The sequence below is a fragment of the Musca domestica genome, unplaced genomic scaffold, assembly GCF_030504385.1.
Source record: "Musca domestica strain aabys unplaced genomic scaffold, Musca_domestica.polishedcontigs.V.1.1 18, whole genome shotgun sequence".
Taxonomy (NCBI): Eukaryota; Metazoa; Arthropoda; class Insecta; order Diptera; family Muscidae; genus Musca; species Musca domestica.
The window spans coordinates 12,908,450-12,920,490 of record NW_026712238.1 but is presented as its reverse complement, the minus strand read 5'-3'; the positions used below and the strand labels follow the sequence as shown (position 1 = coordinate 12,920,490).

The window sequence follows — 12,041 nt, the reverse complement described above, 5'->3', positions numbered from 1 at the left end:
ATGAGATTTAAATCATTTAGAAAATGTGGTAAAGACCCATGGATAATTTTTTTCTACGAACTTAGACCATGCCGCTAGAATAGTTCCAAAGTACAGGAAATGTCCTTTTGATTAATTACCATCTTCTGTCCTGTTTTACCTACTATTGAGTCGAAATAAACACGCAATGGAACATGCAAAGGTATTGCTTTATTGAGAATATATTTTGTAATAATATAAAAACCATTTTCTATACCAAACAAAAAATTCTAAGACTATTTGATTAAATTATAATTTTAAATATTTAAATTTCATATTGAAATTGAAACAACGGTCAAATTTTCCTTTTTTGTTTATTAACATTTTCTTTTCTAATTCTACTTTGGAAACGCCCTTCTCTCAACAGTGATGGGCGGGTATTTTCCCAACTGCATTGATATATGGTTCTGCAACTCGAGATCTTCTATTTTGGCGGTGGTTGAAAATTTGTAACGCTTAATTATCTTTGCTATTGCCACCCGCTGCGTCAATTCCGCATAACGCAGTCCTGAAATATGAATATATTAAATATTTATGTACACAACTTGCAACTAGACTATCTCACCTATACAAAAACGCAGCCCCTTGGCAAATGGCACAAAGGCATACGGATGGCGCTTCTCGGCGTTGGTCGGTAGAAAATTATCCGGATTAAATGTGTCGGCCTGGGGACCCCACACATCTTTATTTCGATGTAAATTAAAGGTATTTATTACGACTTCTTGCCCCTCGGGTATAACCACACCATTGCTCAGTCGGAGATCACCACCAATGACGCGTCGAGAAAACAGAGGAACTGTGGGAAATACACGCAGTGTCTCCTTTATAAACATATCCAGATAGGTAAGCTGGCTGATATGGTTATAGGTGATCTCAAACCCTCCGCTGTCGTTTTCGGGAAACATTTGAAGTATTTCAGCGTAGGCTTTTTCCTGATACTCAGGATATAGGGCCAACATGAGAATTGCGAAATACAATGTTGACGATGTGGTTTCAAATGCCTGGAAGGTAAGGAAACGATTTTGTTTGGTGATAATGATGGTTTTGTTCCCTAAAAACACTGTGCGACATAATTTCTGGGGGAAATTCGGCAGATTATGAAAGTAGAGCTAAAAAAAGGAAACACGTGTATCGGCGTTCGTAAAATTTACATCGCAAAATACTCTAAATAAATGGGGCAAATTCCCACCTCTTCCACACTTTTGGAAATTTTTGGATTGAGATTCCTTGGATTCCTTCGGCAATAATGCAAAGAAAAATGTACGAAATATTTAGCAAATGTCAACTCTTTTGGTCCGTTTCCTAACTAAAATCGTGGGGTATCATTATTTAAGGCTAAGGCTATATTGATATATATGGAGGGTATATTAAGTTCGTCATCGAAATAATAGTTTTGGACCTACTAAAGTATTTATATTTTCTTGGCGATTCAAAAACGAGTTAACCTTATCTGAGCGTCCGTCTGTCTGCTGTAATCACGCTAGAGTCAAAACGATTTATGATAAGAAGCTAAAATTTTGCATTTATCTGTCTTTTGTCTGCAGGCAGGTAAAGTTCAAGGATAGGCCATATTGGTCTACGATATTGTTAACCCCCATATATCGGTACCCCCCGATGTTCGGTATTTTGATGATTTCAGACACATTTTTCATAGGAATTGTCTGAAATTCTACACAAGTAGTTCCCCCTGGAAGAGAATTGTCAATATGGATCGTGTGTCCTCCATATAACGGTAACTCCCGATATTCGGTATTTTGATGATTTTAGTACAGCAATAGAATTGTCTGAAAATCCACACAAGGAGTTCCTTCTGAGTACTTTACCCTCTGAAAGATAATTGTCAACATAGGTCTAGTTTTAGTATAGCCCCCATAAAACAGTACCCCCGATATTCAGTATTTTAATGATTTTAGCGACAATATTTACCGGAATTGTTCCAAATTTCGTATTTTAAGTTCGGAATCGGTATTACAGCCTATGACAAAAAATTACTTATACAGGACCACGTCTTCGCATAGCCCCAATATAACAGTTTTCATTTGAGCGGTATTTTTTTGGCTGATTTTTTTTTTTAATTTTTCAAGTTTTTTTCCAAATGATAGAGGGTATTAGAATTTCAACCCGGCCGAACTCAGCTCCTTTTTTACTTTTTTGTAAATAGTGTTTTCTCATAAAAAAACTAAGAGGAAAATAAAAAAAAAACTTTAAATCGGAATTATACTTACAAGGCGAATATTCCAAAATGTAGACCTATAGAACCAATTGTCTGTATCAATGATTCTGGATCTAAACCAAACATCTGTATCAAATTTTAAAGCTCTATCCTAAATATTGTTACTATGGGAGGCACTTGGTACATCGTATCTTAATCTCAAACTTAGGTCGAGTTCGGAGATGGGCATCCACTCCTTCTGGAATTTCCCCCACAGAAGTTCGGAATTTCAAAAAAAAAAATCCAAATGCCCAGAAAGAGAAAGGATTTGCTCCAACATTGCAAATCGGAATATTTGTATCAGTCCTAGGTCAGGACTGAAATGGACAATATCGAAAATGGACAATATCGTCCACTCCATCAAGATGGAACATATCAGTCCGCTCCATCTGATATTTCTTCTTGCACAAGACCAATGAAATGATGAAATATATCGGACCACTATTGGTACCTCCCCCACAACTATTTTAATTACTATGAAGCTAAAAAACGCGAAATTAACATTCGATTCCGTTCAGACTTGGAGCATCTCAATATTTCCATCAAAATAAGATCTATTATAAAGATGGTACCTCCCCCACAAAGGATCAAATTTTTTGAAGATTTATAACTGTTATAAAATACGAAAAAACATCCGATTTTCTTCGAATTTCCCAAATTCGAATATTTTTACTTATGCAGGGCCAGGTATGAAGATGATAAATATCGGCTCATCCTTCTGGTATCTCCTCCACAAAAGTTCAAAATTTTGAATAATTATAATTCTTATAAAATACTAAATAGGCAACCGAATCTCTTCAAAATTTCACTTTATCCAATATTTTTACTAAAAAAAAAGACCTGGTGTAAAGATGGAATGTATCGGTACAATCCTTCTGGTACACGACTCCCCCCCATAAACTGACAAAAATTTTGAATTAAGCAACCTTATCTCTTCAAATTTCACATATCCCAATATTTCTATCAACAGATAATCAGGTGTGAAGATGATAGATATCGGTCCACTCCTTCTGAAACCGTGTCAACGTGTCAAAATTGTGAATAATTATAACTCTCATAAAAAGCCGAGTAAGCATCGGATTCCCTTTAAAATTCAAACATTCCAATATTCTTATTAACACAAGACCTGGTGATATCGGCCTACCTCTTCTGGTACCTCCCCCACAAAAGGTCACAATTTTCAATATTTATACCTCCAATAACTTGCGAAAAAAGTCAGCGATTCGTTTAAAACTTGGTAACATAAGATCCGATGTGAATATAGAATTGATCGGCTCACTACTTCTGGTACCTGGGGGCCACAAAAGGTTTAAGTTTTGGATTTAAATGTTAGATACTCATCCCAATATTTTTTTTCCGTATTAGATGAAGTGGAATGCTTCGGTTCACTGTATATGGTACCTCATGTATATTTCAACATTTTCCAAAAATTATCACGAATCTCATAAAATTTGATTTAGCCCAAATCTGGTACGTTGCAACATATATATCAGACTTAGGTCAGATACGAAATGGACAATATTGGCCAATTCTTTTGGAACCTCCCCCATAGAGGGACAATAATTTGAGTTATCAAATTAAATAAACGAACCGTGGCTTGAGATATACATCTGTTTGAGATGAAATTTTGCAAACAATGTTTGTTTGACCCAAGGACGAACCCTATTGAAATTGGTGATAAACGGATCAGATTTAGATGTAGCTCCCATATATCTTCAACCGATATACCTAATATAAGTCCAAATTTCCTGTATTTTGGTACATCCCACCGAATTCAGACTATAAGCAAGTAAATCGGATTTGTTTCATATATAGCTATAGCTAACATATATATGTTTCATCCGATTTGGTGTTTTAAGTCCCTCACATGCGTAATATGCTCCCCAGGAGAATGATAATTGGTTCCAAATATCAGATACAGCTCCGAAATAAGTGTATGCATTTTTTTCAAGATAGGTTCAGATTTAGATATAGCTCCCATATATCTTCAACCGATTTCGGGTATATTGCGCACTTAATGGCTAATTTAAGTCCAAATTACCTGTATTTTGGTATATCCCACCGAATTCAGTCTAGAAGCAAGTAAATCTGATTTGGTTCAGATATAGCTAACATATATATGTTTCATCCGATTTGAGGTTTCAAGTCCCTCACATGTGTGATAATATCGGATGCAGCTCCGAAAAAAGTAATCAAATTTTGTCAAGTTCGGTTTAGATTTGGATATAGCTCCCATATATATCCTCAACAGATTTCGTGTTAATTGTGCACCAAATGACCAATATCAGTCCAGGTGACCTCAATTTTGGCGTATCCGACCGAATTCAGACTAGAAGCAAGTACATTAATTTCGGAGAAAATCGGTTCAGCTATAGCCATGGCTCCCATATATATGTTTCATCTCATTTGGTGTTTAAGTCCCTCAAATTCATAATATTCATTCGACAAGTGATATTTGTACAGTCCAGAAATTCTTTTGCCAAATTTGATTAGGATCGGTTCAGATTTGGATATAAGTCCCATATATATCCTGAACCGATTTCGGGTTAATTGTACACTAAATGGCCAATATCAGTTCAAACGACCTGAACTTTGGCATATCCGACCGAATTCAGACTAGAAGCAAGTACATTAAATTCGGAGAAAATCGGTTCAGATATAGCTATAGCTCCCATATATATGTTTCATCCGATTTGGTGTTTAAGTCCCTCACATCCGTAAAATGCATTCGACAACAATGGTATTTTGTACCAGATATCTTTTAAAGTTCGAAAATACCTTTGCCAAATTTTATCGAGAACGGCAAAGATTTGGAGATATCTCCCATATATATATCCTAAATCCGATTCCATGTTTATTGTGCAAATAATGGCTAATATCAGCCCGAATGCGGTGAATTTCGGGACGTACGTTTTCATTTTGTGCAACTCGGCTCCGATATATATTTTTTCTAATATAATCCTCCTCCAAGTGTTATCATGCACTCTATAGCAAACTATAACTGCTCTAAAGCCAAATGTTGATAGATGGTATAATCTACTTGAAATAAATTCTTTTGTTAAGGGAGCTCTACTAAATAGCGGTGTAGGGTATTATCTAGTCGGCCCCGTACGACATTGTCTTTTCCTTACTGGTTTAAAAATAGGACCAAAAAGACGCCTTGCGGGTTAACATTTTTCCTCAAAAATATTTCTCGTATGTTTATCTGCAATATTGCCGAATACACTATATACCTAAAATACACGGTCTCCGAGGAATCTTAATCTGAAAATTTCCAGAAGTGTTGAAGAAGGGGGAATTTTCCCCCTTGCTTACTTTGCTATGTAAACTTTCCAAACGCCGATATACGTATCTTCTTTTTTAGGCTCTAAAAAAATCATTTCAGTTGCACAGTGTTATGTTTGATTTCCATACTACATACCGCACCGAACAAATGCATCGTATTTGATAGGGCCAGATCAGCATCAATCTTATTATTTTCTTTGGCTTCAATGACATGGCGGGCGACAATATGCTCCACAGTGTTTACATACTCCGGAAGAGTTCCAGATTTTGTCGAATGGTACGTAAATGCCTACGAATAAGAAGAAATGATTGAAGATTTCTTTCTCCCATCTCAGTAGAGAACCCTTCTAGAACTTTGTACTTACATCATTAATTACCGATCTTAAAAATTGCAATTCTTTCCGATGCTGCTTGTATATTGTTAAATCGGCTAGTTTGAGAATGAATTTCGATTGATAGTACACGGTAAATGTTACGTCCGATATATATTCCATCATGCTATATGTATAATTCGAAGAAATCAAAATCGCAGAAATAAGTATAAAAAACGGCATTACACTCATGTATATCTCAGAAGTTTAATATTAGATCTTACCTTGCTATAAAGTTTGCATAGTGTTTTATATCAATTGTAGATTTATCAAGATCAAGTCCCAACATTGTCTCTGCCAAGTAGAAAAAAAAGGAGCTCAAAATATTTATTTTTCCTTAAAAAAACGCAGTAATGATAACTCACCGCATGTTATGCCAATGGTGTATTCTCGACAAAACGTTAAAATTCTATAGGAATCTTTCATAGCATGGCATCCATCCAGTTCCTCAAAAAAGCCCGACATTCGCCTATTGAAGACGGGTAAAAATCCCAGAACTTTGGAAAATTTAAAACCTGGATCCATTTGTTTCCTAAGATGTTGCCAATCCTTTCCTGCAAAAAAAGAGACACGATTTAATGATTTCTTGGCTATTTGATATGTCTTACCTTGTATGGTCAGTAGTCCTTCGCCCAGGGCATGACGTAGTCCACCATATGTCAAATAATCCTTGTGTATACACAATTTCGACATTAGAATATCTTTGACGATATCCGGATCTCCGGTAACATATTGCGGAAATGGACCAACAAAATTAATGAAGTTTTGGCCAAGCTTTTTACAGTTTTCGACACCATGTTTAACAATGGCTAAAGAATAGATAATTAGAAAAAAAAAAAAACATGAAAATATTTAATTAATTATTGTGATTTATATGTGCGAATATTCATTTTCATATCTACATTAATAACAAGTAAGCGAAGGCTATAGACGTGCGGGGCCGAGCATGTGATACCCTACAACACTACAATATGTTAGAAGCCCCCTTATGTCCAAATTTTGGAAGATTTCGCTGTTGAAATTATGTCACGGTGCACAGCCCAGTTATTAACTTCAGCATTTTGACCAGGGACATTTGCCCAATTTTTACGCACTCCGTCGTGCTATTAGTTGTTGTGGTCCATTTTACAGCTAAATATAATCCAATGGTCATCCAAAATTCTAGAATTCTTTCTTGTCCTTAACGCTCTTCTTAGGCGTGTCGAATGGCTTCAATTGTATGATCAAGAAATTTTTTTCTGTTTTTGATTCATTTGAACCCCTAATATTTTGCGATCATCTCCAAAAGCAAGCTATATGATGTTCTTGTCTACGAATTTGGCTATATTCGGATATCACCTGTAAGTAATGTTGGTATTTTTCAGAGAGAAATAGTGGTCAATTCTACCCGCTGTCCTAAACCCTAACTTCATGTGAGATTTCGTGTTCTTTGGTTTCTATTTATGACCTTTATAACGGCTGCAAAATCAGCAACATTTTTAGTTGTTGGTCCATTTCAACCCCTAAATATATTGCGGACATCTTTAAAAACAATAGGCCTAGCCCTTCTGAGCCTAAGCCTACCCCTTTCTTGAGGATCGGACGATAATTGCAATCTGCATATAATATCCCCAAGCAGTGGACCACAAAAAACGGCTAAGTCAAATTGAAAAAATCGGATGCGATAAAAAATATGAAAAAAAAAAAAAAAAAAAAAAACTATAAAATCTATATTGACCTGTTCGTCTATTTTTTATTATGTCGAAGTTAAAAATATTTGCGGTTTAATCGAAAATTTGACTTTATTTAACACAAATGTTATTGTCAATTTCACCCACTAAATATTACCCGATGACCATCAAAATTGGAATGCTTCTGCCCAGCCCCAAGCGCCGTGCTACCTCCCGATTTGATTGGTATATAATTGCGACCTGTAGAGCAACTGCAAAATCAGGAAATTTTTCAGATTTTGGTCCATTTCAACCCCTAAATATTATGCGATCATCTCCAAAAACAATAGGGTTCTATTCTGGCCCTAACCCCACCTCCATTTTCAATTTCGTGAGGATTGGACCATAATGGTAGAGCGATTACAAATTAATATGGACAGACGGACAGACGGACATACATAGCTAGATCGATTCAGCTCGGCGAGATGGGAAGATCCATATATACTTTTCTATGTGGGAAACCAATATTTCGAGGTGTTACATAATTTTTGGCCCAATCAAACTTATAATACCCCCAACACATAGTGTTGTAGGGTATAAAAAGTAAAGCTAGAATCTAGAAATTTTAGGTGAGGGTCACTTTTGGCCCGAAGGAGTCAGATAGAATTCTAAAATTTGATATTTAGCTTAGTGATGGTATGGCTGTGGTTTAGAAATGCGTCCTATATTTGTACTAAATAATACTCTATTTGGTATTAGGTATATAATGCATAAGGCTGGAATCCTCAAATTTGAAATTAAAGTCTCTGTTGGTATCTGGAATGGAGATATAGAGTTCGTTTTGGGAAGGTGTACATTAACAGTGCGAACAGTGCTAAGCGGTACTGAATTTAGTATTGCGTTAAGAGATAAAACTGAAATTCTGAAATTTGATAAAGATGTCACTGTTGGTGTCTGTGTTTGCGGAATAAGGGTGTGTACTGTAATTGTTCGACAAGTTCTATGTGATACTAAATTGGGGACTTTACAACTGATGAGTGACTGATTGTCTAATCAAGGACCACAAAAAACGGCTAAAAAATTCTAAGACGATTTAGCCCTCTTTGTCCGTCCGTCAGTCTGCCTGTCCGTCTGTTGTAATCTCGCTGGAGTTAAAACGAATTAAGATAGCAATCTAAAATTTTGAACAGCGCAGTCTGTCGTCTTTGGGCAGATCAAGTTCGAAGATGGGCTATATCGGTCCTCGATATATTATAGCCCCCATATAACGGTACCACATTTTTCAATGGAATTATCTGAACTCCTACACAAGTAGTTCTTTTTCTAACCCGATCGCGTGTAATGAGGGTGCTTCCATTATAATTATTGGCATTATTCCCGCTATTTTCTGTCACAATCCCCATAATAAAAATCGGGAGTATGGCCGTTTGCTTAAGTTGAGTTTAGGGGCTATGCTCGGATAGACCTGATTTGTATACCCTCCACCTGCACCAAATTTGTCATTTCGTTTGTAACACCTCGAAATATACATTTTTAACACCGCAAAGTATTTATATTCTTGATCAGCATAAAATTCCATGTCGACTTAGCAATGTCCGTGCGTCTGTCCGTCTGTCCGTCCGTTCGTCCGTCTGTCTGTGGAAATCACTCTAGTTTCCAAACGAAATGAAGTAGGTTGATAAAATTTTTCTCAAAAGTATATTATGTCTGCAGAACTATTGGTATTGAAAATGGCCATGCAGGTCCACGTTTACCTCCCGATATTTTCATGATTTTAACAATATTTTTCACATTCATATTTCATATTTTCAAATATGGTATTTTAAATTCGTAATGGATACTACAGCCTATGACAGAAAATTATCTGTGCAGGTTCACGTCTTCGTATAACCTCCACATAATGGTACCTCCCGATATTCGGTATTTCGATAATTTTAGCGACATTATTCACCGGAATTATTTCAAATTTCGTATTTGAAGTTCGCAATAGATACTACAGCCTACGACAGAAAATTATTTATGCAGGTCCACGCCTTCGTACAGTCCCCATATAACGGCACCTCCCGATATTCGGTATTTTGATGTTTTTAGCGACATTATTCCCCGGAAATGTTTCCAATTTGGTATTTAAGGTTTGTAGTGGATACTACAGCCTATGACAGAAAATTGTCTGTGCAGGTCCACGTTTGGGTGGTACCTCTCGATATTCGGTGTTTTGATGATTTTAGCTACCATTCACCGAAATTTTTTTAAGTTTTGCATTTGAATATTGTTGCCTATGCAGGTATAGACCCTAACATATTGGCTACATTCGATATTTTTTAAGATTTTAACAAATTTTTTAACGGATTTTATTTGAAAATTGCCAAATTCGTTCCAAATGATGTAAGGTATTCAAAGTACGAGCCGGTCGAACTTCCTGCTTTTTTACTTGTTTTTATCACAGTTATATATTTTTAACCTTATTACAAAATGGGTATCCATTGAATGCTTATGGAAATATCTATTCAACAAGTGGTCATATGATGGGGTTATTACAACCACTTCCGGAGGAATACAAGGAAATTAGTATTTTGTACCGAAACATTTAGAAAACTCCCTAAAAGTTTGAAAATGGGCCCATCATTGGATATTAAGATCTACATACTACATTATAACCTACACTCATGCCTTTCCAAATCTATACCAAATGTAGCCCTGATATCTCTTTAGGTTCCGAAGATATTAGTGATAAAATCATGAAATTGAGATTTTCTCCAATAATATGCATTTAACCTTTATAGGTTATCTAAGTAGCACGACTTCGGCCGGAGCTTGAGATTTTTTCCTTTGAGGTATGTCCAACATCTGAACTGTACATTTTTGTACATTTTTTTCTCTGGAGAATGCGATTTATATATTTCCTTACCTTTTTTACTTTTGTAAATAGCCGGCTATAAGCCACTTCACTTCTTAAGCATTCAATTGATACATATCGGTTTTGTAGAATTTTTTCGAACTTCCGGGTCGAATAACCGGGTAACCGTTAAAATACCTACAGGTGGTATCCGATCATAACCCCTAAATTCACCTTAAGCCAAAATGTTAGATTGCAGACCCTGTATTTATGAATTCCTTGTTTAGTTAAGATTTAGACTTTAGATTCTTGGAATCTTAATCCGAATCTTAATCCAAAATTAAAAAAATTGAGAGGATGACCTTGCTCTCTCCGCTTGGGTGACTCTGCGATATAAAATTACAAAAAAAAAAACCGATACGCGTGTCTTCTATTTTAGATCCACTTTCATAATCCATGGAGTTTTTTCTGCATTTTTTTGTGTTGCACGGTGTAATTACAGCATTTATAAATTGTGAATTTATTTCACAGTTCTCTTCAAACTCCTCACAATGCAACATTTATGCAAAAATTTGATTTGATATAAAGTTGGTATTATTAAAGAACAATCTGGGGGCGCTTCCAGCAAAAGAACAAATAAATAAATAAAAAAAGGAGCAAATCCGGAGGATATATGTTTGTCGGTACGCCGACTGTTAACAGTCTTGTTTGCTTACACATTTCAAACATGATTGGATACACTACTTTCACACTTTCATGGCCAAAAATAGTTTTTGTCGGTTTAAGTACTACACATTTCATTGTTCACTGTTTGACTCCATTTTCATTTGCGATAACTTCCTTTGTTACGCTAATTTTTTTAACCACATATTCCACACTTTGTTGTACTTACTTTTCGGAGTCACAATTGGTCCAAAACCCAATATCATTTCCAACTTATGAAACGGCACTTTCCTGGCCATGCCGAATACATGGCGATGATTCCATCGATGGTGTAACCACAAGAAAATCAATAGAATTAAAACTATGACTAGAAACGGCTGCATGCTTCCAACACTTTCAATAAAATGTTCTCTCGCCAGAGCCAATCACCTCCTAATATAAACAGAATGTGATTTTCAGGTTTCCATAATTAAATGGATTTTCGTACAGCATTTGTTTTTTATGAATACATTTACGAAGATCTATTTATTATCGGTTATTTATCTGTCGCTGGAACGTTTATTTGCACATAAAAAAGCAAAGGTTGCAAAGTAAGAACTCTTGACATAGTTGAACGAGAGGTCTTCGCTAAAATGGCGAACAGTAATGCTTAAATATTTTATACAGATTATCTATCTAACACGTTGGGAATTAATTTTTTGGAAATTTAAATGACAGCATGAATATTTCAATGAATTATTTTTAATACCAAAGAAAAAAATGTTCTGCCTAAAATAAAGTGGGCACCCAGAAATATTTTAAAGGTGTTCCAAACCATGGTCATCATTTGTATATTGAGCCAATTTATACAGCCTCATGGTTTCAAAGTGTGCCACAAGAAAACACCGGATCTCATATTTTCTGGATGTAATTTGCCTTAGTGGGTTCTACCCTAATATTGGGTTCTATATCTTATTTAAAGGTGTAACTAGGTGTGACAAAACATATTTATTTGACTGTTATTGTTT

General features: G+C 35.7%; 1 protein-coding gene across 1 annotated transcript; it reads right to left on the bottom strand.

Annotated features, from left to right (window-relative positions):
* Positions 1-333: 333 nt before the first annotated feature.
* LOC101896297 (probable cytochrome P450 313a4) lies at positions 334-11,482 on the bottom strand. Its single transcript, XM_005187010.4, has 8 exons — positions 11,264-11,482; positions 6,495-6,695; positions 6,252-6,440; positions 6,111-6,180; positions 5,881-6,013; positions 5,652-5,804; positions 584-1,019; positions 334-526 (listed from the first exon to the last, which is right to left on the bottom strand). Exons 1-8 carry the CDS (start codon positions 11,415-11,417, stop codon positions 357-359), a joined length of 1,506 nt encoding a protein of 501 aa, XP_005187067.3. The 5' UTR covers positions 11,418-11,482; the 3' UTR covers positions 334-356.
* Between the last annotated feature and the right edge of the window lie 559 nt (positions 11,483-12,041).

Coding starts and splice junctions, on each gene's coding strand:
- LOC101896297 (XM_005187010.4), bottom strand. CDS start 11,417: ATGCAGCCGTTTCTAGTCATAGTTTTAATTCTATTGATTTTCTTGTGG. Junction 6,696..11,263: donor ACCAATTGTGACTCCGAAAA/GTAAGTACAACA, acceptor TCTATTCTTTAG/CCATTGTTAAACATGGTGTC. Junction 5,805..5,880: donor TAAGATCGGTAATTAATGAT/GTAAGTACAAAG, acceptor TCTTATTCGTAG/GCATTTACGTACCATTCGAC.